Genomic DNA, 26,546 nt, shown 5'->3' with positions numbered 1-26,546 from the left:
AAGAGAATAATTATTTTCTCTATTTAAAGTATTGCACAACTTTTTATACTGGCTCTTTTTATTCGCCCATCCTCCCCCTGCCCCCCTTCAGAACGCTGAGCTTGGAAAGAGAGCACCGAGGTGGATACGAGACAACGAAGTAACCATGTGCATGAAATGCAAGGAGCCCTTTAATGCACTGACAAGGAGAAGGCACCACTGCCGAGCATGTGGACACGTAAGTGCAAAACCCCAGCTGCTGTAGCCGGCGAGCACGCTTGCGGATGGGTCTAAGCACCTACTTCTGGTGGGGGCTTGTTATGCTGCGGAGTTTGTTGCTGTGCTTGTGGCTGGAAGCAGAAGCTGTGGATAGCATACCACAAAGGATCCTCTGTCTGCTTTAGTTGTCGTGGTAAATTTGGAAGTAATTTAGAGCAGAGGAAGATGCATTTTTGTGTAAAATGTCCCAAGCCCCTGGCCATACTACACCGTTACTCCTGAGTGGCCACTGATCTCAAGTTTCAAGACCATGTTAAACTGGCGTAAGCCAGCGTTATCCCTGGCAGCACTGGCTGCCTCCTCCTCCCATTCTGCTGCCTTCTCTCTCCTCTTCACTAGAAGACCACAAAGACCCGCAGTTAAAACTTTCTCAATGGATTGACTTGGAGCTGTTCCCAGCTGGGTTCAGTGCGTAACTGCCTGAACATGCGTGAAGCATCAGGGAAGGAGGGAAGGTTAGAAAGGGGAGAGAGTAGTACTGCTGTTTTCCATGTATGGTGCTACAGTAACATATTGTCATAGTTTAACCCCAGCTGGCAACTAAGCCCTGTGTAGCTGCTCGCTCACTCCTCCCCGGTGGGATGGGGGAGAGAATTGGAAGGGTAAAAGTGAGAAAACTCAGGGGCTGAGATCAAGACAGTTTAACGGGTAAAGCAAAAGCTGTGCATGCAATCAAAGCAAACCAAGGAATTCATTCCCCACTTCCCATGGGCAGGCAGGTGTTCAGCCATCTCCAGGAGAGCAGGGCTCCAGCACGCCTAACGGTGACTTGGGAAGACAAACGCCATCGCTCCGAACGTCCCCCCCTTCCTCCTTCTTCCCCAGCTTTATATGCTGGGCATGATGTCCTCTGGTGTGGGATATCCCTTGGGTCAGTTGGGGTCAGCTGTCCCGGCTGTGTCCCCTCCCAACTCCTTGTGCCCCCCCAGCCTCCTCGCTGGTGGGGTGGGGTGAGGAGCAGAAAAGCCCTTGGCTCTGTGTGAGCACTGCTCAGCAGTTACGAAAACATCCCTGTGTTATCAACACTGTTTGCAGCACAAATCCAAAACACAGCCCCATACTAGCTACTGGGAAGAAAAATTAACCCTACCCCAGCCAAAACCAGCACACGTATGCCTCTTTAAAATGACTATGATATAGTGATATGACTTGAGAGTTTTCAGAAATTACTAGAAGATGAACAAACATACTGTTCTTACTTTTCTTGCCATCCAGCAGCTCTACCTTTCTCCAGCAGGTGGTAGTGCAAGCCCAGGTTTAATCTTTGTCTTACAGGTTCTCTTGTATGATTTCTTTATAATGTTTTTATGTGGTATGAAGGCTTACTGCATTCACAGTGCAACTTTTGTGCTTTGGAGGACTCCAGAGACTTTTTCAGAATCTCTGAATTACTGATTATACAGATGTCATCTGGGGTTTTTTTTCCAGATCATTCTGTTTTAACTCCTCTGTTAATCTTAAGATCACACCCTTCCTTCTTATTCCACGTTTTGTTTAGTCTTCTAACGACTTCCTTCTATTGTAGTTCCACCACATCTCCTTGCACTTTAATTTTAAAACATTTTTAAATGAGAATTTATTTGGGTCAGTGATGGTGTCTTCCCAGTAGTGACTAATTGGGAATACTTAACTAGTATTCTCTAGAGATACTAGTTGAAGGTAGTGATCTAGATTAGTACTGCAGAGCCCTGGTCCACAATATAATTTTGTTCAGGTGTTTTAGTGGTTCAATTCCATTTGTGTACCTTTCTTTCTTGAGATAACTACATTCATATTTTTTTATGCAAGGCATGTTTTTCACCTGAAGGAGTAGTTCTGTGGAAAAACATTTCTAATGAAAGAACTTCTCTCAGCTCTCTCTTGCATTTCAGTTAGAGAGAGAGAGAGAGAAGAAAAATTAGTGTGATATTGGTTTATTTATTCTGTGTACTTATGAACAGATTCGAAAACTGTAAATTTAATATCTATTAGCAGGTTAAAAAATTAGCCGTTTCTGATTTTACTAAATTTTTTTTGTCATTAAAAGTGCATCTCAGTTGTACATTTCTGAGGTTATGTAGAAAACAAAATGGTAAATGTACCTTTTCAGGTTGGCATCTAAAGTAACCAGAGGATTTTCTTCCTGCAGCACGGCTTGTGCTATATTCTGATTCTATTCCTAACTTTAACCTACAGATAAAATTGAAAGCCTAATGTGATTTTGTGCAAAGTACAAAGTTCCACCAGGTAAATAATAAAAAGCACTTCTAGTTAAGAAGCAGTGGCACAAATTTGGAAAATCATTATTTTCAATTAAGTTGTTGCTGACATGTCATAAAGGCATTATCTTTCTTGTTCTGTATAATTAAACAATATATTACTAAGTAGGTAAAATAATACTAATTTTTAATCCAATTCTGTGTCTGTAAAGTTTTGTCAATACTTAAATTTTATATGTATGTTATCTTTTTTGTTTCTAAGGTGGTTTGCTGGAAATGTTCTGATTACAAGGCACATCTCGAATATGATGGCAATAAATTGAACAAAGTCTGTAAGGACTGCTATCATGTTATAATTGGTTGTACAGACAGTGAAGAAAAGAAGAAGAAAGGCATCTTGGAGGTATGTAATTTAAAAATACTATATGTGCATAGTTGGAAACAGTTTTGGCTAATCAGCAGGTGAAAAATGGCAGCATTCTTGCAGGGCTGTTTGCTGTTTGAGAAATAAAGTGTGTGGACCAAATTCATCCCATCCAATAGATTTTAGTTTTTACCATTCATCTTTCACGATACTGTTTTGCTTCTTAGAACTTTTTTTTAAAGGGGGAATTTTGAACCTTAGAGCTTGTTTGCTTCGTTCCAGTTACATCAGTTAATGTGATAAAACATTAGCTTTCCGTATAAATCTTCAGTTTTCTTCTTCTGCACTTAAGCTGTCATAGCAACAAACCCCACTGCTGCTACAATGACACTTGAAAACATACACCCAAACTGAAAGAACTGGGGATGGAGGAGATGGCAATGGGGGAGAATTTTGCTATTCAGAGTCTGAATAGTAAGATACTGTTTTGATCAGTATATACAATGTACCTTTAAATCAAGTTGCTCTCAGCTTTTGACATATAAAAATTCAAGGTCTCAGTCAGACAATAAAGAACCATGTTTCTCTTGTGATTGGGGGAGAAATAGGCATCTTAGAATTGCAATTAACCTTCACATTTCTTAAATCCCCCTTTATAGGCCCTTTTAAAACACATGACATACATTAGAGAAATATCATCCTAACTTTGTCAAGACATATATTTATCTTGGGATGTAGTAGAGAAGGATTGACCCTTAACCTAAATACCAACAGAAAAAGAAGGCAAAAATAAGATACAGATTGTAATTCCATATACAGTTCTTAATCCATGTTGGCTTGACTACACTCTTAAATGAGAAAGAGTAAGGCAAACAGAACTCCACTAGCTTACCTTATAGTCAAGAGGCTGCTGTTTCTTGACATGATGGCTTTTTTAAGGTAGCTGAAGAAGCTATACAGTCTCTTAGAAACGCCTGTCTGCATGCCAGATCTCATGACAACGGAGTGGTTGGTACCATGTTGCAGCATACAGACGGCGTCACTACTGGAAGAGGAAAAAAATTGATGCAAGCCAATTTTAACATATAATCATGTTGTGGGAACATATTTAGCTAATGGTCACAAGAGCATTCCAGACACCTTTAGAAGGCCTTAAACAAAATAAACAAGAAGACAAAAATAAGAAAGATACCAATTAGAAAAACACAGGTGCATATTCCACGATAAAGAGAACTTGGCACAAACAACCTCAATTCGGCAGTTTATCTTAACCAATTAGACTGAGATAAGTCTTGTATGTTTAGTTAGTATGACCAGTTATATTTTATGTTTATGCGCGTGTGCAGTGTTGATGCAGCCAATCATTGAGTGCAACTGGACGCGTGGACAGTGCATGAATAGTGTGTGTAACCAATGGGAGCTAGTTGGACATGAGGAGGGGGAGATGTAGGGAACACCGTTCGGAAGATCTCGCGATGTCACGGAAAGGTAGAAGGCTAGTCGTCGCCTCCCTATGACATATCAGTAATCCCACCTACCGTTGTTAGTATAAAAGGAATTAACTGCGCAATAAAGGACAGAGTTGGCACTCACACCATGTGTGTTATGTGTCTCTTCCCTGGTCCAGACCGACCAGTCATCTAATCGCGACACCTTGATATGTAGCACTGCTACATAATCATTTTCTGTTCTTTCTGATCTTCTCAGATTCACTTTTTAATATGAGTAGCATGTCACTCTCTCTTCAGATTTTAAGCAATTCACCTAATCTTTTTCTCTGGGATTAGCGCTTGCATTCTTGTTATTCTTAGAAATCCGTTTGCATCTGATCGTGTCATAATATTGTGACTGCCAAAATAGAGTAGTTGTCATATTGGATAGTTAGTAGCACTTCAATGCCTAACATGATGTTATTTTAGAAATCAGACATTGTTGTAGGTACTACGATACAGAGAAAGGCTAGCTGTTGTGGCAAAATGAAATTTAGAGTGATCTAGAAGTGTAAAATCAAAAACTATTGATGAAAGAAGGAACAGATTACACATGTTAAGGGAGTACACGTTGTGATTGTATGTATGTAATATATAAATATTTTCCATAAATCCAGTCCTTCGTGATCTTATTTGGGTATTTGCTCAAGCTCTTTTGCAGATGCTATCCAAGATTTGATATGAATGGTGATGAATTTCTGCTTTTCTGTTCTGTATGTTTTTAGTCTCTATTTAAGGAAAGTTTATTTTCATTTTTATGCTTTATACTATCTCCTAGATTGAATCTGCGGAAGTCTCTGGAAATAGTGTCATATGTAGCTTTCTTCAGTACATGGAAAAATCAAAGCCCTGGCAGAAAGCGTGGTGTGTTATACCTAAACAGGAAGCTCTTGTGCTGTACATGTATGGTGCTCCCCAGGTATGTACAAAGGAAATGGAAAAGATTCTAGTAATTATTGTCACTGACATCTGAGGAAAAGAAGTCAAATAGCTTGGGAATGGAGGAAAGACCCAAGTGTTTTCACCAACCTGTATAGTAAACGAGAGGTAGCAGGCAGATTAGTTGGCTGTTCTTAATTAAGAACTTCTCCTTCTTCTTAGGATGTTAAAGCTCTGGCTACAATTCCACTTCTGGGCTATACAGTAGATGACACTCCAAGAAGTGCTGACCTCCCGCACAGCTTCAAACTGACCCAGTCTAAGTCTGTGCACAGCTTTGCTGCAGACAATGAGGAACTAAAACAGAAATGGCTAAAAGTTATCCATTTAGCTGTCAAAGGTGAGACACCAGAATGTCAAAATGAACTGCAAGTGAATTTAGAAGAGCAACCTGAATCTTCTAAAACATCTGAATGCTGAAGCTCAAGAACATATGGCATTTTTAAAAGACTTCAATTGAATTTGTGGTTAACCTTTGTGTTAACCTTTCTTTGCTCAATCAAGAAAAAAAAAAAAAAAAAAGAAAAAAGAAAAAAAGAAACTTCTTACTACCGTACACATCTTAGCACTTTATGTTTGGGAAAAATTCTGGTCTTTTTAGGGATCTTTTTCTTATATTTATGTTCTGCCAATAAAAGTGATGTACAGGTCCATTTCAGAGAATTTTTAAAAAAATGTGAATGCTATTAAAAATACTTACTAACTTTACTGTACTACTTGTTTGTCATGATGCAAATTTTTTTGAAAATCCAGTTGCTCTTTGGTTAACATTTGCTACTTTCATTAAGAATGCAAATATTGAAGCTTCCTACTTACACGTTAGGACTTGCAACAGGATAAAAGATATACCTCCACATTGCCAAAATAGATCTGTAGTTAAATATGCAGGGACAGTTTGGTTTAATGTATGTAGTTTATAGATTGAATTCCACAGATCTGTACATATGTTGTATTCACTTGTCTCTTTTTAATTAATGCAAATTGCTTTCACAGGTATATTGGCTTTTAAAGTTTCAATTTATCAAGGAAACAATCTAATAATTTTCAATCTAGAAATGAATACCTAAAATATGAGAAAATATATATTATATGTACAGTATTAAAAATGTACAATACTTGATTTTTGCTTTGATTTCATGATACTGGGTTCCTATTAGTGGATAATTTATTTAAAAAGCATGTTTTCTATTTGAAATTAAACAGTCCTAAATTAACAAATACTGTTCAGTGATTTGTTTTAATAGCTGACATTTAATGATCTTGATATTTTTATGCATTAAAAAAATAGCAGTAATGTAAGTGGCATGCAATGGACAAATAAGTTCCAGTTGTGTTTAAAAGAGTAGTCACATTTCTTCAGTGTCCTATCACTGTTATCTTTTAAGAGTGCAGTAGTTCATTACTCAAATGCAGTATGTGGTTTGAGAAAACCAACAGATTCTAGTAACCTATTTGCTATTATGGTTATTGGAACAAAAGAACATTTTGAACTTAAATCTTTTAATTTTTGCACAAGATTAGATACTGTAATACTTATTTATGACAACAATCTTCAAGGATTATTGTTGTAAAGTGGAGCCTGCTTTATACGAATTGAGTACGAGGTCTGAGCCTGCAAATCTCAAGTTGCATTAACTGACATTATTTGCATTCAGCTTATGGGAATAAAGACTTGTTGGCCTTACAGTATTAAGTCCCTTATGAACTTCCATTCCTATTAGGGTTTTTATACATAGAGGCAAATGACCTCCCTAAAATTTTTCCGGTAACATCCTTGGATGAAATGACAAATTCAGAGGTAATGATTGACTATCGAGTAGACAATTAAAATCATTGCTATCTTTCCTTCTCTGACCCCTCAAAGGAAGGAAAATGTGTAGCTTCTACAATCAACTTGGCATAAGAACATTCAGGAGTCTTACTGCTCAATATAACTGCAATCTATTTTAAATCATGTCAAGCTGAAGAGCTCAGGTTCAAGTCCAGTTTTGTTAGCAGCAAGAGGGCAGAGTTAAATTGTTGCTTTTTTATAATGAGCTTTCCAAACAAAGTATTCACTGAACTCCCACTCCCACTTTACTCTTTCTGTGACACTATAGGGGAAAAACAAAAACAAACCTCATTTAACATTTAAGAAGGGATTGTTAGAGTAACCTCTGTTTTTAGTGTCAGGCATACATGACTATGTAGTGTCTATCGTTCTTTGGTAAGAAGAATGTCATGCAACTTAATGTTAGTGGGCTGGATTTTGCTCTCACCTCCACAAATCCAAAATCTACCATGGCCTTCAGACTTCTAAGCTTTACACTAGTGTTAGTAAATATCAGGACGTGGCATTGTAGAGTACTAACTCTACAACTGACTTTGTGCATGTCAGTTCTCAGTTCTTCCTCGGGTGCTCCATGTGTCCAGATTATTCTGCATGCAACCCTAGTATTACTTTTATCTGATGTGCAAGCTCTTCTGTAATTCTATAAGAGATTTTAAGTTACTTCTACTGTCAGCTGTGTTTACCTTTAGTTATGGGCAGCTCAAGCCCGTTTTGATTCACATTGGTGAGTACCATCAAATCTTCGCCAAGGTCTCTCTAGCTAGTACGTGTTGTCTTGTGTATACCTTGGCGAGGGATGAGGGAACATTCAGGTAAGCAAGAAGAACTCTCCATGGCTAACTTTCTTTCATGGTCATCTCCTGAAAGTGGGTATCTTCTAAAAAAGTCTCAGTTGCAGTTGTGGGATCTGGAGAGTCGTCTTACCACACCCCAATGTATAAAAACCTTGTTTCCCATGCTCAAGTCGTTGAGTGTAAGGGGAGAAGTTGCCTTAAAGGAGTTCCCAGATAAGACGGACTGAGCTGTACTGAAAATAATATGATGGTGTGACTGTATTCGTGTAGTACATTCTATTTTCTAAGCTCCTGCAAACTTAATTCTGAGCCAACTAGGAAGACCTATTCCAGCTAAATGATTAGGGAAATGATGAGAAGCAGCAATTTCTGGGCTGCCTTATTATTATAGTGGTATTGAGTAGCTGAAGCTGCTTGAATGGTTTCAGTATCTCCCAGATGAAGCCCTGCATTTGGGCATAAACAATTTGAAACAAAGTTAGCATTGGGAGTTATTTATTTGAATGTTAGCCTCATGTTTGCTCTCAGCCATTAAAGTTTTTATAGCACAGGATATTTTATTGACCCTAGTGAAACCTATTTCATGTTCTCAGAATCAATTGCCTGGTCAGAATTGTTCTCTTCTGAGTCAGAATGTCTTGGCACTCAAATGTATGGTTCTGTGTGTATTTTGTACGAAAAGTATGTACCACCAATATTAAAGGAGATCAGAAGATGGAGAAGTTGCTTCTAGATTTAACCACCCTAACTGTTTTACTCCATTCTCCACAGACAAGCCCTCCTATAGCATCCAAAACTTTAAATTGTAAATTATGACTGCAGAGGAACAAACTCAAAGTAGTAACTGCTGTGGCTTAAGTATCATGATGAAAGCAGTCAAATTAAAACCATCATTCTAACAAGGTATAGGGTGTTCCCACTTCAGCTGTTAAATTCTTTAAAAAAAAAAAAAAAAAAGGCATTACATTTATTAGCACAAAGCTGTGTGTGTAAGGAATAAACTATAACTGAGCCTTCATTCATAATACATGAATGTATGTGAATGGCTCTGCTGAATTATTTAAGCTTTGCGATTCTTGTGTTCAAGAAATGCTTGTTTCTCACTTTAAAAGTGATCAGTCTTCTGTGCAATTTAAAGCAGACCAAAAGTTATTTTGTGCGTTTTTATCTGCGTTCAACCAGAACAACGGCTTAATTTTATCATGAATATGTTTTGAACATACTAATATATTTTTCAAAATGACTTAATATTTTTCCCCTATCATGGAAAAATAGTGTATCATGATATCTGCATGTCTGCACCATTCTTCCAAATCCTCTAAAAATTGTTTTCTGGTATTGGGTACTCCTGCTTGGTTGAAGATCTGCTGTAAAACCTATAGCATCTACTACTTTCAAATCCCTTTACACTGAGTAGTTTTGTTTATTCCAAAATGTATTTAATTTTTATGTGCAAAGTAGACACTGAGAATACAAAACATTCTCTTCTATTTGGAGTAGAATATTAAACCACTTTAATGCATGTAATATATAGTGGCACCTTTTTATGCAAAACCATCTCAAAGTGCTTTATAAATCTCCTCAAAGATTCTAAATCCGTTTCATAGAAAAGAGGATTTTTATTCTTCATATTTTTAAATTATGGATGTAGCCAAGGCACTGATTAAATGTAGAATAAATACACTACCACCTGAGTAAATTTTAGATGAGGTTACAGAATTACACTCTAAAGAGTTCCAAGTGGAGTCAGGAGGAAAAAAAAATAATATATATGTATATATAAAAATAAGTGGGAAAGATGTGGAAACACTTGACAGGTTCTTTGGGTTTTGTTGGTTTGTGGGTTTTTTTTAAACCTACATCACCACATAGCTGGTATAAAAACTGGTCAGTTTTTCATTTCAAGACAAGATTAAATAAAATGAACAGAGGGTAGCGGTTCTTTTTACTGAAGAAAAGGCTTTCAGGAAAGAAATAAACATTCCATGTAGAAATAATTCTAAGCAATAAAAAAGGAGCTTTCTCCATAAATTTATTTAGAGATCTTTAGCTGGTGTAAACTAGCATAGACCTGCTGGAGCTATTACACCTTCAGTGACTTAAATTCATGTAGAATCTGCCTTACATTATATAAAGACACTTGTGGAAAATCAAGATTTCACCAGTTTGAGCGCTGCTCAATTGAACTCCAGATGGGTTTCAGCTGGAGATAAGTGATGTAGGGATGAATGTAAACAGCTGGAAATATATATCAAAAAAAAAAAAAAAAAAGATTGGAGAAGAGAAATAATTTTGTGGCAGAATTGACTACCCTCAAGATAAATCTGTTGGTGAAATGGGCATCATTCTTAGTTTGTGGTGTACTGTTATTTGAAATCTGAAATGAAATGTATGGAGTTACGTTTTTTTCTCCAGTCTGTGGCCCTGTTGGTATGAGGAATTTACCTAGCTAGTTCTGACCCATGGGACTGTAGTGAAGTATGTTCCTTGCATAGGAGTTTTAATCTGCTGTTTCCTAAATCCTTTTCCTTTAATAGAACATAATGTTAACTTAATGATTGTATATGTGTGTATATATACACATATGCATATGTATGTGTGTGTATATGTATATATGTGTATTTATATATTTGAGACTATTATACAGATGGCCTGTTTTCAAGCAGTATTTTACAATCAAAAAATACACTGTGCTGCATTCAGAATATAATGTATAGTGACTGTGTTGAGTAAGCTTTTCAGAAGAAATATTCAACAGAAGTAGATCTACTTTTGTGGCATGTTTACTATTTCAGCCTAATTTAAAAAAAAAAAAAAAAAACAAACACAACCAAACACGCTCAATTCAATAAGACATTCAATCTGCTTCCTTTAAAACCTCATGATTAAATTCCTCCCAGACTCAACTATGGCATTTTGCTTTCACCCCTTCCTCTTCCTAGCACAAGGGAATGTAGAATGTGGTTTTTCTGTACTAAAATCTTCAGGCAGATTTCTTTGAATAAAACATGTTTTCAGCCACTGCGTAACACCAGCTTACTTCAGTTTATAGTGCATCCTTGTAGCTCCATTAACTGTTTATGGTGAAAACATTCAGAAAGGGGGAACTATATCAAAGTATTTTTGCATGTATGTGCCCCAGTATTTTTAAGAAAGAAGCCAAATTTGTTGCATATAGGGAACAGTTTGCAATAGAAGTATTGTTTTTTTTCTATTAGCATGTTTTCTATTCTGCAGCCCTGAAGGCAGATTAATACATTAATTTTAATAGGAGCTGGATCAGATGTAATGTTTGACATCAGAATTACAGGCTATACATGTTAATTCCCCTTCATTATGGGAACATTTCTGGGTTTAATTGCAAAAACGCTTTTTTAAAAAAATACTAATATTTGGAAGAGGTGTAAATTTGTTCTGGTTTTGCAATAAAGTGAGGAATATTAAAGGTGAAATATAAATGCCGTTGTAAGTGGTGCAAATGTAAGTGGTCATTTTTATGGTCAAGAAATATATGAATGTAAAAAATTTTCAGATATTGTATATATTTTCTGTAATATATGTATATTTGGTCATAAGGTGGGTGGAGAATTGTAAAAATTAAGCACTTTAATTCCTGTTGAGTACTTAAAAAGAAAATAAATTTGTATCCTGTAAAATAAAAGCATCATTAAATAAGTATTGCTGATTGACTTTTTTTTGGGGTCCACCTACTGTTTAGTTTGCTAATGAGATCTTTAAACTGCGTTTCCAATTGTGTGTGACTGTAAGGACCTATCTGTTTTGGAACACTGGTATCTAATTTGCTGAAGTGCTGGCTACTCACAAGTACTGCGAAGTCGGTGGAAGATATTCTGAATATATAAAGGGCTGTATATAATGCCATGACATCTTAGGTTGGGAAGATAAAAGACATGGTCTCTGCAATCCTTCACAGTTTAAATCCAGATTTCTATAATGGGAATAATAACGTTCTCTCATGTGACCAGGACGTTATGAGAGAGAGTACTTTATGGGCTTCTACATTGCCACCCCCATAGAAAAGTGCAGAAAGAAAGGAACGTGTTCAGTGTAGCCCCACATCTTTCTTACTATTACTCAGGCACTGCTCTGAACAAAAGGACGAAACAAAACATTGAGCAGCTGCTCAGCATAATCTCTTGTGCACTCAAAGTGGTGCTGCAAAGCAAAAATGATCATTAATTAATTAGCTGGATCATGATCCTAAGCATAGGCAACTTTGATTCTTTACATTCATTCGCTAGCTAAGCATACATTCAGTTTATGGAAGTGCCACTTAAACTGCAGCTACACCTTTTTTAAGTGTCCCTTACCAGACGGAACCATTTGCAGTTGCCTCCAATTTCCATCGTGTACACAGTAAACCTGTTTTGCCTGTATCTGATTTATTCTTGGTATTCTTCTGCAGGTGGGCACAAAGTTGCAGAAAAGACTTCCCCCAAAAGATAGAGAAGAAAAATTACTGTATTACTTGTTCGTTCCTGTCTGGAAGGAGTTGCGTACAAGAATTTTGTTTAGTTTCTACTTTTTCTTCTCTTTGCAAACACAGTAAACAAATTGGTATTTGAAATAAGTACTGATGAAAGTAATGCTTCCCTCTCCATTTAGATAATTTTTCCACTAATTTTTTTGATTATTTTTTTCCCCTTGTGATTAACTCTGTTCCAGCACCATTATTTTCCTCATGAAACACAATGAAATGCCTTCTACATGGAGACAAAAATAACAGAATTTACCCTAACATGTGCTTTAATAAGAAAACACAATTATAAAGTTGAAACTACAGGAAATCTGTAATCACAGCTCCTACTTAATTCCTTTATATCAGCAGGTCTAATAAGCACTGATACTTCTACTTGGTAGCAAATTGTCCAGGAGCCCGTCAAGTGCAGGGCTGGTAAGTAAGTGGTAGGCGTCCTCTCCTCTGGCTCTCCCCAAGAGCCTGACTAATACTGCCCCATTACCGGAGAATTGTTCTTGGCATTGTATGAGCTTCCTGACACCAGAGAAATGGCGTGCCTGCCTTTGGTAAACACAATACTTGGAGCTTGTTTGCTTTAAAGGAATTGCTCTGGGGGGTCCTGTGGTGTCTAATGAACAAGCAGAGGGATCCTTATGACGGTGACCGTTTTGTCTTGGAGCCGCTCACCCTCTGCCTCCTTGGCCCTGCGCATTAGGCAGCCCTGGCAATATTAAGTTTCATCAGCCCCGGTTCACGTGGTAAATCAGGATACACCCAGCTGAGTTTATTTGCTTGAGGTCTACCCCATGTCTGTGTTGCTGCTTTCTGTTTCTGTCTCAAAAACATAATGCTCTGGTGTCGTGAGCAGTATGTGCCACCTGCTCTCTATCTCAAACTGTTACATTTCTTTGTGTTACAGCATAGTTTTCAAATTACTTTCCCTGATTTAAAGGCTTAGGTTAGGAAGAATCCATCACATACCCGGGTAAGTTTTCCAGTTGTTAGCTACACTCTCCGTAGTTGTTTTTTTTTTCTTTTTTGTTTTTTTTTTTTAATTATTCTTATCATTAGTTAGAACTCATGTAGTCTCCAACCATGAGGATCTTTTCAAGGGAATTCATTAAGAATTTCAACCACCAAATCTCAATATATTTTTGTTTGCTAAATGAAGGAAATCTCTGCTGTCAGAAGCATCTGCCTGTGGAATACAGCCTTAGCTAAGAATCTAGGGTGAGACTTAGTGGGCTGCAGATGGATTTCTAGATCGCAAAACTTCTTCACAGTAGTTTTACTGAATACCACCCTACTTAACCTGAAGATTCCAGAGGTTTCTAGATTTGGTTTATGCATTTGTAATATTAAAATAGCCCATGGCTCAAGAAACAGAAATTGTCTTGGGAGCAGAATCCAGCCAGGATTACCCTCTCTTTCTTTGGCCTCTCGTAGCCTCACGTTCTCTTCCACCCCTTCCGACTCCTGGCCGTGAGCCAGGCAGTCGCGGCACTCTTGCATGGGAAACGTGGAAATAAACTCTTGAGTCCACTGGACACTGAACTTGTATCTCTGACTTTGTGAGCTTGTGTTCTGAAGTCAGGCTGGATGTTTGTGCTCTCTTTTGAACACGTTTTAACACAGTATGCCCAACTCATTTTTCCAAACTCTAGGTAAGGGTCCCCGCTTCAGGGAAATGGGTTCTGGACTCTGATTGCTACTGAATAGAGGAGCCTTCCCAGAGTGTGAAATTAAATGAATGACCCCGCAATGGAAGAAGATAAGACTTCAACTGTAATTCTGTTTAGATCTATTGCCTAGCTATGTAGAACTACCTGCTTTGCCTGTTCTGCCTTACTCGCGTGTTTATTGGCTCCCAAGAGGGAATCCAAATCTTTGGTGGTCCTATTAACTGAATGCTCTTCACTGTCTGAAGTGCATCTTGCAGTCCTGTTTCACATGAAAAGACTCCCACCCGTGTGCTCCAAGACAGCTCTGTGATGCAAAGCAACTAAGTGTGCAAAGCATAACAGGTAAGACATCAAGTGTCTGCTCCAGAACTGCAGCCCTGACCTGAACTAAAAAGCTTAAGATGGATAGACTTGAAGCATCCATTAGTTTTACATGCAGGCTGTGATGTAAATCACATATGCTTGATTGTTATATTTCCAATTTAAACTTAAAATAGTGCCAATCATGATATAAAAAGCAGCATGCACAAGAAAACATGTATTATAAAAACAAAAAATTAAAAATGCTCCTCTTGGCATACTATTTTATCTTAAAAAGACCACCAGAGATAGCCTTATTTAAAAATACTAGATCCAGAAGTAGAAGATACAAGCTCAATTGCTCCTGAATACCAGCAAGTTTTGGTTGGGGTAAGGTTTTTTCTTTTCCTTTCTAGTTATATTGCCTCAGCTGAACACTAACTAAGTGTGCATTTTGTTTTCCAATAAAAAGTTACTTTCTTGATAGCAGGCAGGAGGTTATTTTGCCTTTATTCCCAAAACCTTGGTCCTTTAAGGTAAAAAGTCTTCACCTTAAAATTGGACTGCAAACCACTGGAGTGGTGAAAATCATTCATGAAGCACCTGTTACTATTGTGTTTGTTATTCCAAGAAGTCTGACCACCCCAGTTGCAGGGGTGAGGGAACACTGTTGTACAGCAGCTCAGAATGATACAGCGATTATTTTCATCTCCAGCCAAAGCTTTTATCTCTATTGGCCTTGTCAGAAATGCTGATGTCTTACAAACACCAGAGTGCTCGAGCTTTGTTACCGATTGATGAACTTTGACTGTTGTTTGCCCTGTGGCTATTGCCCTTTGCGCCCTGCCCCTTCCTTAACTTGAAACCAGCTTTCAATTCTGCAAGCATGTTTTACAAGAAGTGTGTGACACCCCAACTATTCAATGAATTTAGATAAATAACTTCCCTGTGGGTAGGCTGAGACAATATAAGGAACTCTCAGTTGTTTAGTTCACCATACTGTCCAGCAAAGTTGCATCCCTGCCCCAGGATTATTTTGTTTTGTCAGAGACTGGGTCTCAGCACAGGTAACACGTAACTCAGGGATTCCTATCATCAGCACTGTGACCTTGTTACAGCCAGCTGAACCGTGTAGGAGAGCTCACTTTGCCAATTCAGCAGAATCCCTGGACTATGGATTTGAAACCTCTATTTCTGTTTCTTCTGGAAAAAAGAGCAAGTTTTAGAATCCATCAGCTTGGGAAATCTGTGTAGAACATCCAAACGAAGGGTCATTCCATCAAGGGATTTCAGGAATTTATTTATCACAGGTTCTAAGGGTGTTTGCTGTGCAGATGTCTGGTATAAGTGCTATGAGAAAGTGTTACAGCTACATCTGTGATGAGGTTGCTCTGGAGAATACAAACCCACCATTCAATCTGGCTTCACGTAAAAATCAGGCTCTGCCAGACCCATATAATCACTGTATTGCATGGTTCCAAAAGGTGACGTTACCAAGGAATAATTTACAGAAGTATTTTGCTAATCGTGTTTGTGCAGAACAAAGTAGTATGACTATGTATGCAGTGCAAATGCTGTGTTACATACTTGATACATTTCAGTGTGGTAATCAAATATTTCTTTCTCTAGACAAATATGATGGCAAGAAAATAGGCTTTACTGAGGTGCTAGTTTGTGGTCTTCTTGTCTGGCATAAATTAATTAAATGGCAAATGACTTGTCCACTACTGTCAGTATGTCAGTATAAAGAGACTCCAGCTGTCTGAGCAAAAATGGAAGCAAAACATGTGCAAAACTATGAAGAAACTTGTATCATGGAGAAGAAATACTGGAAATCTTGTTCTCCTGACTTCAAACATAAAACCAAGGAGGCTTATAATGAAATTAGAAGATGACAAATTTAAAACTGACACCAAATTGATTTTTTGCACTATGCATAATTAGATCATGAAATTTACTGTCACAGGATGTCATTGGAGCCAAGAATTTAGCGTGATGGGACAAAAAAACTATTACACGGTAAATAAAGCAATCTAGTTTCCAGTAACATAAACCAGAAGAAATATTGAACTGTCTACTTCAGATCTTACAGCAATATCAAAATCATTTAATACACAGTTTTGTAATCAGAAGATCTTATTACTGCATTTTTATATTTTCCCCAGAGGGCTGATGCTGGACGGTCTTAGAGATGAGATTCTGAGGCAGACAGATGTCAGGTCAGATTCAGTGTGGCAGTTCCTGTTTCCTCATGTCAATTAACTTTTAGTAAATAACCAGTCTGACTACTACTGCCTTTTATCAGATCTTTGAGTTTCTTGCTCAGTACAACATAAGTCGGCCATGGAAAGTTAGAGTTAAAGCTACAGATGCCCATTGCTTGCTGAAACATTTATTGCTTTGGCACAGTCCTCAACTGGGCTGAGGCAAGTGCTGTATTTTCTAAGTTGGTACAGGACGTGACACCTCATAGCAGAGGTATTTCCAGCTCTCACTTTTTAGCCAGAAGTGTACAATGTGTTAAACTTTGCATTCTGATGTTTCTTAGTCTTATCTCTTCTTTAGTGCTTTCTTCTTGCTTTCCTTCATTAGTTCACTTCCTCCATCTGTGCTGTGCTTCTCCATTTGGGTATCCAGCCCTTGGTAGGCCTTTCGACATCTCTGCTGGGCAGGCTAGGTTATCTCAACTCAGTTCAGCAACGGATAGTTTCTCTGTGTGTTTCTTGAAATATTATACTGATAAAATTCTAAGAATAGCCATACTGGGACAGACTAAAGGGCAGGCACACACAGTACTTCTGGATGATACCCTCCCAGCTTCCAACCATTGTCAGCTCAGAAACATCCAGAGCTAGATTTGATTCCTACATAGCTGTTTATTTACATGCAATACATTTCTCTTCCTTAAACTTGTCCAAACATCATCTGAATCCATTTCAACCTTTACTGTCTCCAACATCCTTTGGCAAGGAGCTCAACAGGTCACCAACTCACCCACGAGGGGCTACTGTCTTTGTTTTGTTCTGACCTGGCTCCTAGTTTCATTAGGCGCTCCCAAAATACTTGTATTGGAAGGGAGAGTAAACAAAACCGGTGGTCTTCCACCCACTCCAGGCTGCTAATGATTACACAGACCTCTAATCCTCCCTACCCCCCGCCTTTTCTTTTGTACAGTGAAGACTCCTAGCTTACTTAGTTGGTCTTGATATCAAAGCTGTTCCACACCTTTCACCATTCCTATTGTCCCTCTCTGACCCTTTTGCAATTCTACATTCTTTCTGAGATATCTCCTTTCTGGTCTAAATTAAAATATAAACCAGGTTGCACTTGCTCCATTTCACAGTGGTGTCCATGAGGTCATATGGCAAGATGAGGCAGGAGAGGCAGGAGAAAAGAGATTCACATAGAGAAATAAGCTGGTGTTATCTATCTACTTTACGTGCCAGCAGCTTCTATTCCTGTGCAACTGGGATGCTTTTTTCTTCTTCTTCTTTCCTTTCGTTGCGGTTTAGCCCCAGCTGGCAACCAAGGACCACGCAGCTGCTCGCGCCCCCCCCCGCCCCAGTGGGATGGGGAGAGAACTGAAAAAAAGTAAAACTCGTGGGTTGAGATAAAGACAGTTTAATAGGACAGAAAGGAAGAAAAAAATATTACAATAATAATAAAAAAATAATTGGAATATACGAAACAAGTGATGCATAATGCAACTGCTCACCACTCACTGACCGATGCCCAGTTAGTTCCCAAGCAGCGATTTGCCCCTCCCCGGCCAAATCCTCCTGGTTTATACACTAGGCATGATGTCACCTGGTATGGAATACCTCTTTGGCCAGTTTGGGTCAGCTGTCCTGGCTGTGTCCCCTCCCAACTTCTTGTGCCCCTCCAGCCTTCTTGCTGGCTAGGCATGAGAAGCTGAAAAATACTTGACTTGGTACAAACACTACATAGAAACAACTAAAAATGTCAGTGTGTTATCAACATTCTCCTCATACTGAATCCAAAACACAACACTATACCAGCTACTAGAAAGAAAATTAACTCTATCTCAGCTGAAACCAGGACACTTTTCCTTACAGGGACTCAGGGAAGGAAAGGAGGCTCCATGCTAGACAGGGAATGGCAAACCCTTTAGGAAGAGTATTTGCTGTGTCAGGTGTACAATGTGGGGCACGTTTGCTATTGTCCTGGAAGCTGGAGAGGCAGATGCCAAATGGCATCCTGGTATTAATGATCTCTGAGAGCAGTTGGCTGCGGCACGCTGAAAGCTAATGGGTGAAATGGCTGGATAATCATGGCTATGACAAGAATTCCTCATCAACAGGTCATTCAGGACCTTCTTCACAAAATTTTACACGTGTTAACTGTCTCTCTGTGCTGAATACACTGATTTTTGAGTGTTTCAATTTGCTTAGCCATCTTTATGCTTTTATCACAAAATAGTCCTCTCATAAGCAGTGTGAAATTTCCTGGGTAAGAATGAGAAACTTTGTTGTAAAGATATACAGATAAGAACATATTTCCTTTGTATGTTCTTTCCATCAACATTTGAGGGTTTCAAGACATGAAGGCCGGAAAAGACTAATTTGTATAGAATAAGAATACAAATTCTAATGCCATCCAGAACTTGAAACTTTTGGAAGCATTTTTACTCTGTTGGCTTACAAGAAAGGACAAAGCCAGAATTCAACTCAGTGCTAGTATATTCATAATTTATCTTTGAGGAAATGCACTCAATGGAAAAACAATTAAAGATCAAACAGCTTATTTGTTGTGATCTCGCATCAGAAGTCATCCTCTGGTTTCATTCTTTTTGTGTAATGCAGCTGAGGATTAGATCTCACGCAGTTTCCCACTTCTCAAGCCCTGCCAGACACCCCAACCAAACCTACTAGTATGCATCTGAGAAAATTCCAGATGCAGAGATTAGCCGACAGACTCGCAGTAAAAACAAAAATATCCACAAAAAAGCAAACCGAATAAATATAGCTGTTCTAAATGTGTCCACTGTAACTCTCAATCTGTGAACAGAAATGTGAGAGTGCTCTTTTCACTGCACAGTTAGTAGGACCAGACCTTCCCCGGTTCTTTTCTCCCCCTGAAGAGACCTCCATAATGCTTCCTCCCTGTCCCCAGCAGTTTTATTTTCCCGCTCCGTTGGCGTTGTGACACCAGATGCCGACAAGGTCTAGCCACTTGCCATTCAGCACCTCTCCTTGCTGTATTCAGGCAGCAGTGCCGCCACACCTGGCGAAGCAGCGGCGAGGCCGGCGGGGGCACACGTTTGGTTGTTTCCCCGCTTTTCAAGGGTTCTCCTGACCACAGCGCCTCGAACAAACGGGGGCCGCTCCACGCCGCTTGCTGAAAACGGCCTCCGGCAGCCGCCCCGCGGCGGCGATGAGGCCTGCCTCCCCCCCGCGGGCTGCGCGGCTACTGGTGAGGGATCAGCTTTATCGCACCAAAAGAGAGAACAACACCTGGGAACGGCCTGTAACGCAAGACCACAGCGACCACGCTGCCCGATCGCCAAACGCCTTCGGGAACCTCCGCTTCCCCCGGGCCGGCGGCGGACGAGCCTCGGCGCCGCCTGACAGACCCTAACGGCCGCCGCCGCCGGAGGGGGCGCCCGCGCGCGCCTCCCTGGCGGGCCCGCCCCTCCCCTCCGGTCCCCGCACTACAACTCCCATGATGCCCGGCGGCGCCGCTGCGCCCGGCGGGCTCGCACAGCCTGCTGGGGGGCCGCGCCGTGCGTGGGGGCCGGCGCCAATGGCGGCAGGCGGAGGGGGCGGCTGACGGTGAGCCGTTGCCCGTCGCGCCCATTCATCGCCGACGCCTTTCGCGGCCCTTGCCCTCCCCTCGCCGCTATGGAAGCGCTGATCCCCGTGATTAACAAGCTGCAGGACGTCTTCAACACGGTGGGGGCCGACATCATCCAGCTGCCGCAGATCGTGGTGGTGGGCACGCAGGTGAGCGTGAGGCGGGGCCGGGCCGGGCCGGGCCGGGCCGGGCCGGTGGTGGGCGAGCGGGAGGCGCGGGGCCCTCACCGCCCTGAGGGCAAAGTCGAGGCGTCCATCGCGCCGCCGGTGCCGCCCGACCCGCGGTCGCCTCCGCCAAGGGCACGGGGGGACGCGGGCGGCCGAGGGCGGCCGGGGCGGGCGTCCCGCCCGCCCCGGCCGCCCTCGGCCGCCCGCGTCCCCCCGCTCCTCCCGTGGCCCCATATCGGCCCCCCCGCACCGGGGATGTGGGTGGCACCGTGGGCCCGCAGCCCGGCCCCCGTGCTTCAGCGTGACCGCCATCGCCGGTCGGGTGGCTTCCCCTCTGTGACAACCGCCGTGAATAAAAGGGATGTGGTAGCGGAACGGCGTCTCGAAGGCGTGGATGGTTTTGCCTCGCTGCGAGTTCTCCTGCCGGTTTGGACCTCTTTGTCTTAGCGGATGATGGGGAGCGAAGGTGAGGGGCGAAGCCAGCCTTTGTCGGCTGTAGCAGTTGCAACGTGTGCGTCTCAGCCCGGTAACGTTGCCGCTGGGCTCGAAGATATAGCTCAGACCCTTTCAGATCTGTTCAAATGGGACGCCGTTCTTCAGCACAACTTTTGGCAGCAGAACGTGTGTGACCAGAACTGCAGCAGTCTTAAGGGTATTGAAAATGAAACGTTAAACACAACTAAAACTTGAAGTTAGTGGATCTCTCTGGTTTTGTTTCTGTGAAATTAACAGTGTGTATTGAGTGTGTGATGTTACTTGGTAATAGCATGCCTGCCTGAGACAGTAATACCAAGGACTCTGCAGTCTGGGATTTCATTATATGCCTTAAACCACGATCTCTATGTTTAAAGCTTGCGCATTGCTGAAGCATGGAATAGGTTTGCTCAAAGGCAACTACAGTGTCGAACTGGCTGAGAGGCAACCGGCTGTTATTCTGTTTTACCAATATAAATCAGATAGATTAATTGACTTTATATCAGCCATTTTATAAAATAGTTCTAAAATACTTGAATTGGGTGGGAGAGATTTTGCACTGGTAAGCTATATTAGGCACTTTTGTAGCTGACAGGAGTCCATCGCTTTATGAAGACATTTAATCTCCTTTACATTAAAAATCATATAAGCAAGCTGGGTATTTCCCCCCCCCCCCCCCCCCGGTTTTGTTTTAGTTTAGTTCTGCAACAGAAAGTGCAAGGCAGAGGTGTGGCATTTTTCTGCGTAAAATCAATATTTTTTTCAGTTTCATTTTATGAAGTGCATTGAAGTGGCATTTTTAATTATCATCCTTTTAAACAACTTTCTCCTAGTTAACTTTTCATAAGTGTGTACAGTAGATACTGAGAGTTAAGACAATATTGACATGCATTTGACTCAATAGTCTGTCCATCAGTATTAATATCCATTCAGTGCTGTATTCAGTATATTCATAAAACCCCTTGAATTAGCGTGATATTTCCTAGCATGCCAAAACAAAGTCCTTTACAGACTTAAGGAAAATATATAGCAAAATGACTAGCAAGCTGTATCTTGGTTTTTTTGTTTTGTTTTTAGTCAGGGTTGTTGGAAGGAATAATTGTCTTTACTGACATGGTAATTCTGTAGATGGTTATTTTATGCAATTAGTTTTAAAATAATTTAAATAAAATTTTATTATTTTATTCATTTGAAGTTAGTTTATTGTAGACCAGATTTCTGGAGACGTCTCAAATATGGCCTTAGATCTGATAGTTTTGCTGCTGGTAGCTTGCTTCCGTGGTTTTTTGAAACGTGCCTTGAAATAATCTTGTTTCTTGAGATATTTTTGATTAAGTGCTATGTGGCCTTTAAGTTTTCACACGGTTTTGTTTGTAGCCTACTGGCATGTGCAGTCTTTACTTTTTCGTCTTTTAATAATATTCACAAATGATTTTGAAATTTGCACCTCCGTTTTTCTTTCTAGGCAACAAATGCTACCGGTTAAGATTTCTGTAACTCTCTGTTAATTGATTTATGCTTTTTTATGCCTTTTTTTTTTTTTTTTTTTTATTACCTTGCAGTTTGCCTGTTGCTTTTCCTAAATGACCTTTCTACATATTCATCAAGGAGAAGAAAAATGCTTTTTAAAGTAGTTTTTGCTATTTATTTTTCTCATCTATCTTCTGTATTTCTTCTCTACCCTTTTATTGTTTTGTGCTTGTGTCTTTCTTCAGTTCTCATTTATTTCTACTTCTGTGCATCAAGTGAATTCTTTCTTTTCTGGAGCATGTAGAACTAGAAACTGCTTATAATCCTTAATTTAGCTTTGAATGTTCTCTGTTTCCCATGTCCCCTTTGGCCCCCCCTCTGTTGTTTTGGGATTCATTTCCCACCATCCTTGTGTTCTGACCAATTGAAGTGTCTCAATTTTTCCTCTTTCTACATGGATTTTGGTACTAATTACAAAATATTTCTCAGTAAGTTTTACACATTTGGATGGCCTCTTGCACTTCTAGTGGTGTTCCTGTGACTGTCATACGAGAATTCCTTCTCATTCTCTACATAAATACTGTGTAGGTTATTTCTGTATCCTAGTACAGGGTCTATTCAGAAAATTGAAGACTCTCCTGCTGGTAGGACTCAGAGCACACCCTCAGACTGCCAGCATTTCATCACTATTTCAGGGTTTTTTTGCCATTCCCAGATATGTGTTCTATTTTTTTTTTCCCCAATTCAGTATTTCAGTTCCATTTTTAGCAATGTATTACTGAAGTGCAAAAAAATGTCCGGGCTGGGAATACTCTATAAACAATATTTGTTCAAGAATACTGTAATACCCAACCTTCTGATGTATTTTATACAAATGCTTTGTGATCTGTACTTGTAAGGGATAACAAGGTGATATTGAAGTGCCTCAACCAAACACATTAAAACTATAATAAAAGGAAGCGAGGGGAAGAAAAGAAATTTGGTTAGTTATGGCCTTCTGTATGTTACGGGCACATAGATGCTATCACAAAAATTAAATGTCTACACTACGGGAGTGGGCATGAATTTTAGAATAAATTTAAAAAACAAACAACAAAATCTTTGCCAAGGGATGTGTAAAAATGAATTACCTTTGTTTTTTTCAGGTCATTAATTCTTGGAATCTGTTTTGGGTTTTTAGAAGTCATTGACCTAGCTATATACAAACTTTAGTGTCAGTTTTGTAGCAAAGTTCTTCCAATACTGACATTATAAAAACAAGATGTGGGCTTTATTTGCACTTGGTAGTGTTGATTCTAGTAGAGACATCATGGTGAAATTGATCTAGCAACTAATGAAATTCACAATGAGATTTTTAAATGACCTTTCAGGCGTATGTTTATATAGTACTTTTGCTCAGTCTTCTGTTAATGCTATTTTGGGATTTTAAATGGGAAGGTGTAGTTTACAATATTTAACCTAGACTGTTCTGTTGGATGTTTCCATCTGAAAGAGCTGTTTTGCTAGCCTCTGTGACTGGCTCACAGATGAGCAATACATTTATTTCTCTTTTTGCTGTTTGGAATAAGTATCATGTTTGATATTTCAACACTAAGCCAGTTTTTGTTGCCAAGGAGGAAGTTTTCTTGATCTGAGATAACAGATAGCCTGAGCATTTGAATATGTATAACTATATATTCTGTTAGGCTAAACAGTTAGGATGGTAATTTGCCTGTTAAGAAGCTGACAGCGCTGCGAAGCTGATGTACGGTCCTGGCTACTGGGATGAGGAGAGGAATCCAGTGGATGCTCTGTCAAAGCATCTGGTTTGAGAGAGACTGGCATTGTGGTCTTGAACTTCAGATGCTCTACAGAGCTTCTGTGACCTTTCCCTGTCAGGGAAGGTCAGGGGAACAGAAATTTAAGCCACTTCAGCTTATTCATTTTATTCAATGTATCCTACGTTGTGTTGGCAAAAAGCCCGTTTTGGGTGAAGGAAACTCCAGCTTATACCAAGCAACTAGGAAAACTCCATGCCAAGCTTAACTCAGGAATGTCTTCCTCCCTCCTCTCTTGGGTTTTTTTATTTGGTCCAGGGATCTTTCCTGGGTTTTCAAGCAGGTGCAAAAAGGCATTTGTATCTACACTTGTAAAAGGGGATGTAACTAGAGCATAGCTTCAGTGCTGGCTGGGGAGAGCTTGGTTTTTTTCCCAAATGTTTTGCAAACTTACTTCCTGCTTTGTTTTTTTGTTTGCTTTGATATCTGACATTCACTGTATCTGGGTTTGGGTGCAACTGTTTTCCTTTTTGCCATCCTTTCCTCCTGTCAAATCATGCCCTGACTCTTCTGGTGTCTGTTTCAGACAAGCACCAAAGCGAGGCTGATGTTAATTAGCTGTTTACATTTACCAGACATAATAAAAATTTTGCTGCTAAAGTTATATAGTGCAAACAACATTTGCTGTTGTACTGTTTCTTTTCTCTGATGTGCCCTCTCAGTTTCTGAACAGCTATACTTTTTAGGTCCGGAAGGCTTCTATGACTGGAAGGATCGCATTTTCACTATGTCTATGTGCAGACTTTATATGAATTAAAATAAAATTATAGGTCTAATAACTGTGATCCTGCCTTCAATCTCTATAGATTTTTAATACGAAAGCAATATTAAGCATCTTTTAAATGAAGATACTGATTTTATTGTTTGCAAGTGCCCAGTTATTTTGGAAGAGTGGAGGGAATGCACAGTTGTAGAAGGATGTCAGTGAAGTTTTTTTTTGTTTGTGTTTTTTTTTATTCCCCTCACTAGTTTTGTATTCTTGCTGCCAGGGTCCTGTTCATCTTGTGACTGGCAATTGTTTTTCTTGGAAAACTTGTATTTTAATTAGAACGGATGGTTCTTTAACTTGTCCGCAGGGGACAGTGCAAAGGAAACATCTTTTCAGGAAAATTAAGACGAAGAGTGTTACAGCAGACAGCCCTGGCGAATGTGTTTCAGAATCTGGAGAGAAAATGGCTGTGTAGTTTTTGGAAAAGATTTGTTCGTGTAGTAGCCAGAAGGTTGACTGGCTTTCTCTTAAATTTTTTTTTTTTTTTTAAATCTCTGTTGTTCATAACTTTTTTTAACTTGAAGATACAAATTGGCTTTGTTTTTGATTCATTTTACTGAAAAATAATGAATATAGTAGTACAAGCAATACTATGTAAGGTCAGTCTTACATGGCTTTGAAATGTGGAACTTCAGATACCACAGTTCCATGATCTAACTTAGAGAAATTCTGTACTCGTTGATTCTAAGTACATGAGGTATTTTTTTAAGTGAATTATTGGAGGACTTTGGGAATTGATGTATTGAGAAAGAATATGTCTGCAAATCTTTTATCTCTTTGCTGTTGGTTGGCATGTATCTACATTTAGATATGGTGTAAATACAGGATACCTGAAAAATTTTGACTGAGCTGTGCAAATTCTGGCTTTCCTTACTACTTGTACATAAACTGTCTGTTGTGGAGGGAGTTCCTGTGGCTTCCAGTTTCTTCCTGACTGATTCAGGAAAGCTCTCTGCTCTAGGGAATGGGGAATGGCCTGCAGGAACAACAGTCTTGTAATCCGGACAAGATCTTTCAAAGATAAAATGTATTTTGCAACAGCCATGAGTGCATTATGCTGGTTTCACTGCTTTCTCAAGTTGGGATCAGCCTCTTAGCTCTTCTGCATCTTTCTAGAAGTATAATTCTGTTTCAAAGAATGTCTTAAAATAATTCATTGGGCCTGCTTATAACTTCAAAATTCTCTTCTGATTAGTAAGTACATTTTAAAATTTGTTGGCTGTTTAGAACCAGCCTAGCTTGGGTTGTCTCTAGTTCACATAGGAGAATTTTGCCACAATACCTACTCTAACCAAAGCAGTTCCCTTATGCAATTCCAGAGCAGTTCCACATGTGCTGACCTTTTATTTCAGAATAATTCATGTCTGCAAAACAAGGAAAGAAAAGAAAATCTTGCTGCTCTTTAGTTATAACATGCTGAACTCTTCCAGGATAGCTACTGCAGAAAACTTTTCAAAGCACCTATCTGGGTAATATTCCTGTGGATGAGATCTCAGCAAAAATGCATTAGCTTGTATTTCCCAATAACAGAATTAAAATTTAGTAAACCATATATGTATATATTGCTAAGAGCAAGATATAGCCAGCAGGACTTTTATAATTCTTGTATGGCAGAAGCTGCAAAATTGCCACCATTCTGCCTCAGGTGTCAAAGTAGATGCATTGCTTTTCTTAAGAGAATTCTTCAGGAATTATTATG

The 26,546-nt window shown here is 39.7% G+C and overlaps 2 protein-coding genes across 17 annotated transcripts in view; both read left to right on the top strand.

Annotated features, from left to right (window-relative positions):
* FGD4 (FYVE, RhoGEF and PH domain containing 4) overlaps positions 1 to 11,549 on the top strand; it is a 115,605-nt gene extending 104,056 nt beyond the window's left edge. For all 8 annotated transcript variants that reach the window (XM_030041014.2, XM_030041017.2, XM_030041018.2 and 5 more), the window contains 4 exons: positions 92 to 217; positions 2,719 to 2,859; positions 5,089 to 5,229; positions 5,412 to 11,549. In XM_030041014.2, the coding sequence (XP_029896874.1) occupies positions 92 to 217; positions 2,719 to 2,859; positions 5,089 to 5,229; positions 5,412 to 5,669 (666 nt within the window). In that variant the 3' untranslated portion in view covers positions 5,670 to 11,549. The remainder of the gene's footprint in view (positions 1 to 91; positions 218 to 2,718; positions 2,860 to 5,088; positions 5,230 to 5,411) is intronic.
* An 8,512-nt stretch (positions 11,550 to 20,061) lies between these two features.
* DNM1L (dynamin 1 like) overlaps positions 20,062 to 26,546 on the top strand; it is a 42,282-nt gene continuing 35,797 nt past the window's right edge. For 4 of the 9 annotated variants that reach the window (XR_005934190.1, XM_030040193.2, XM_030040191.2 and 1 more), the window contains exon 1: positions 20,062 to 20,299. Coding sequence is in view for 5 of the 9 variants with exons in the window: in XM_030040193.2 (XP_029896053.1) it covers positions 20,198 to 20,299 (102 nt within the window). In the remaining 4 variants the exon portion in view is untranslated. Of the gene's footprint in view, positions 20,300 to 20,556; positions 20,784 to 20,947; positions 20,970 to 26,546 lie in introns of those variants that run through there. The other 5 variants (XM_030040194.1, XM_030040192.1, XM_030040196.1 and 2 more) reach the window with 4 other exon arrangements.

The sequence above is a fragment of the Aquila chrysaetos genome, chromosome 17 (genome assembly GCF_900496995.4).
Source record: "Aquila chrysaetos chrysaetos chromosome 17, bAquChr1.4, whole genome shotgun sequence".
Lineage (NCBI taxonomy): Eukaryota > Metazoa > Chordata > Aves > Accipitriformes > Accipitridae > Aquila > Aquila chrysaetos.
The sequence above is the reverse complement of the archived record's forward strand: the minus strand, read 5'-3'. Positions and strand labels throughout refer to the sequence as shown.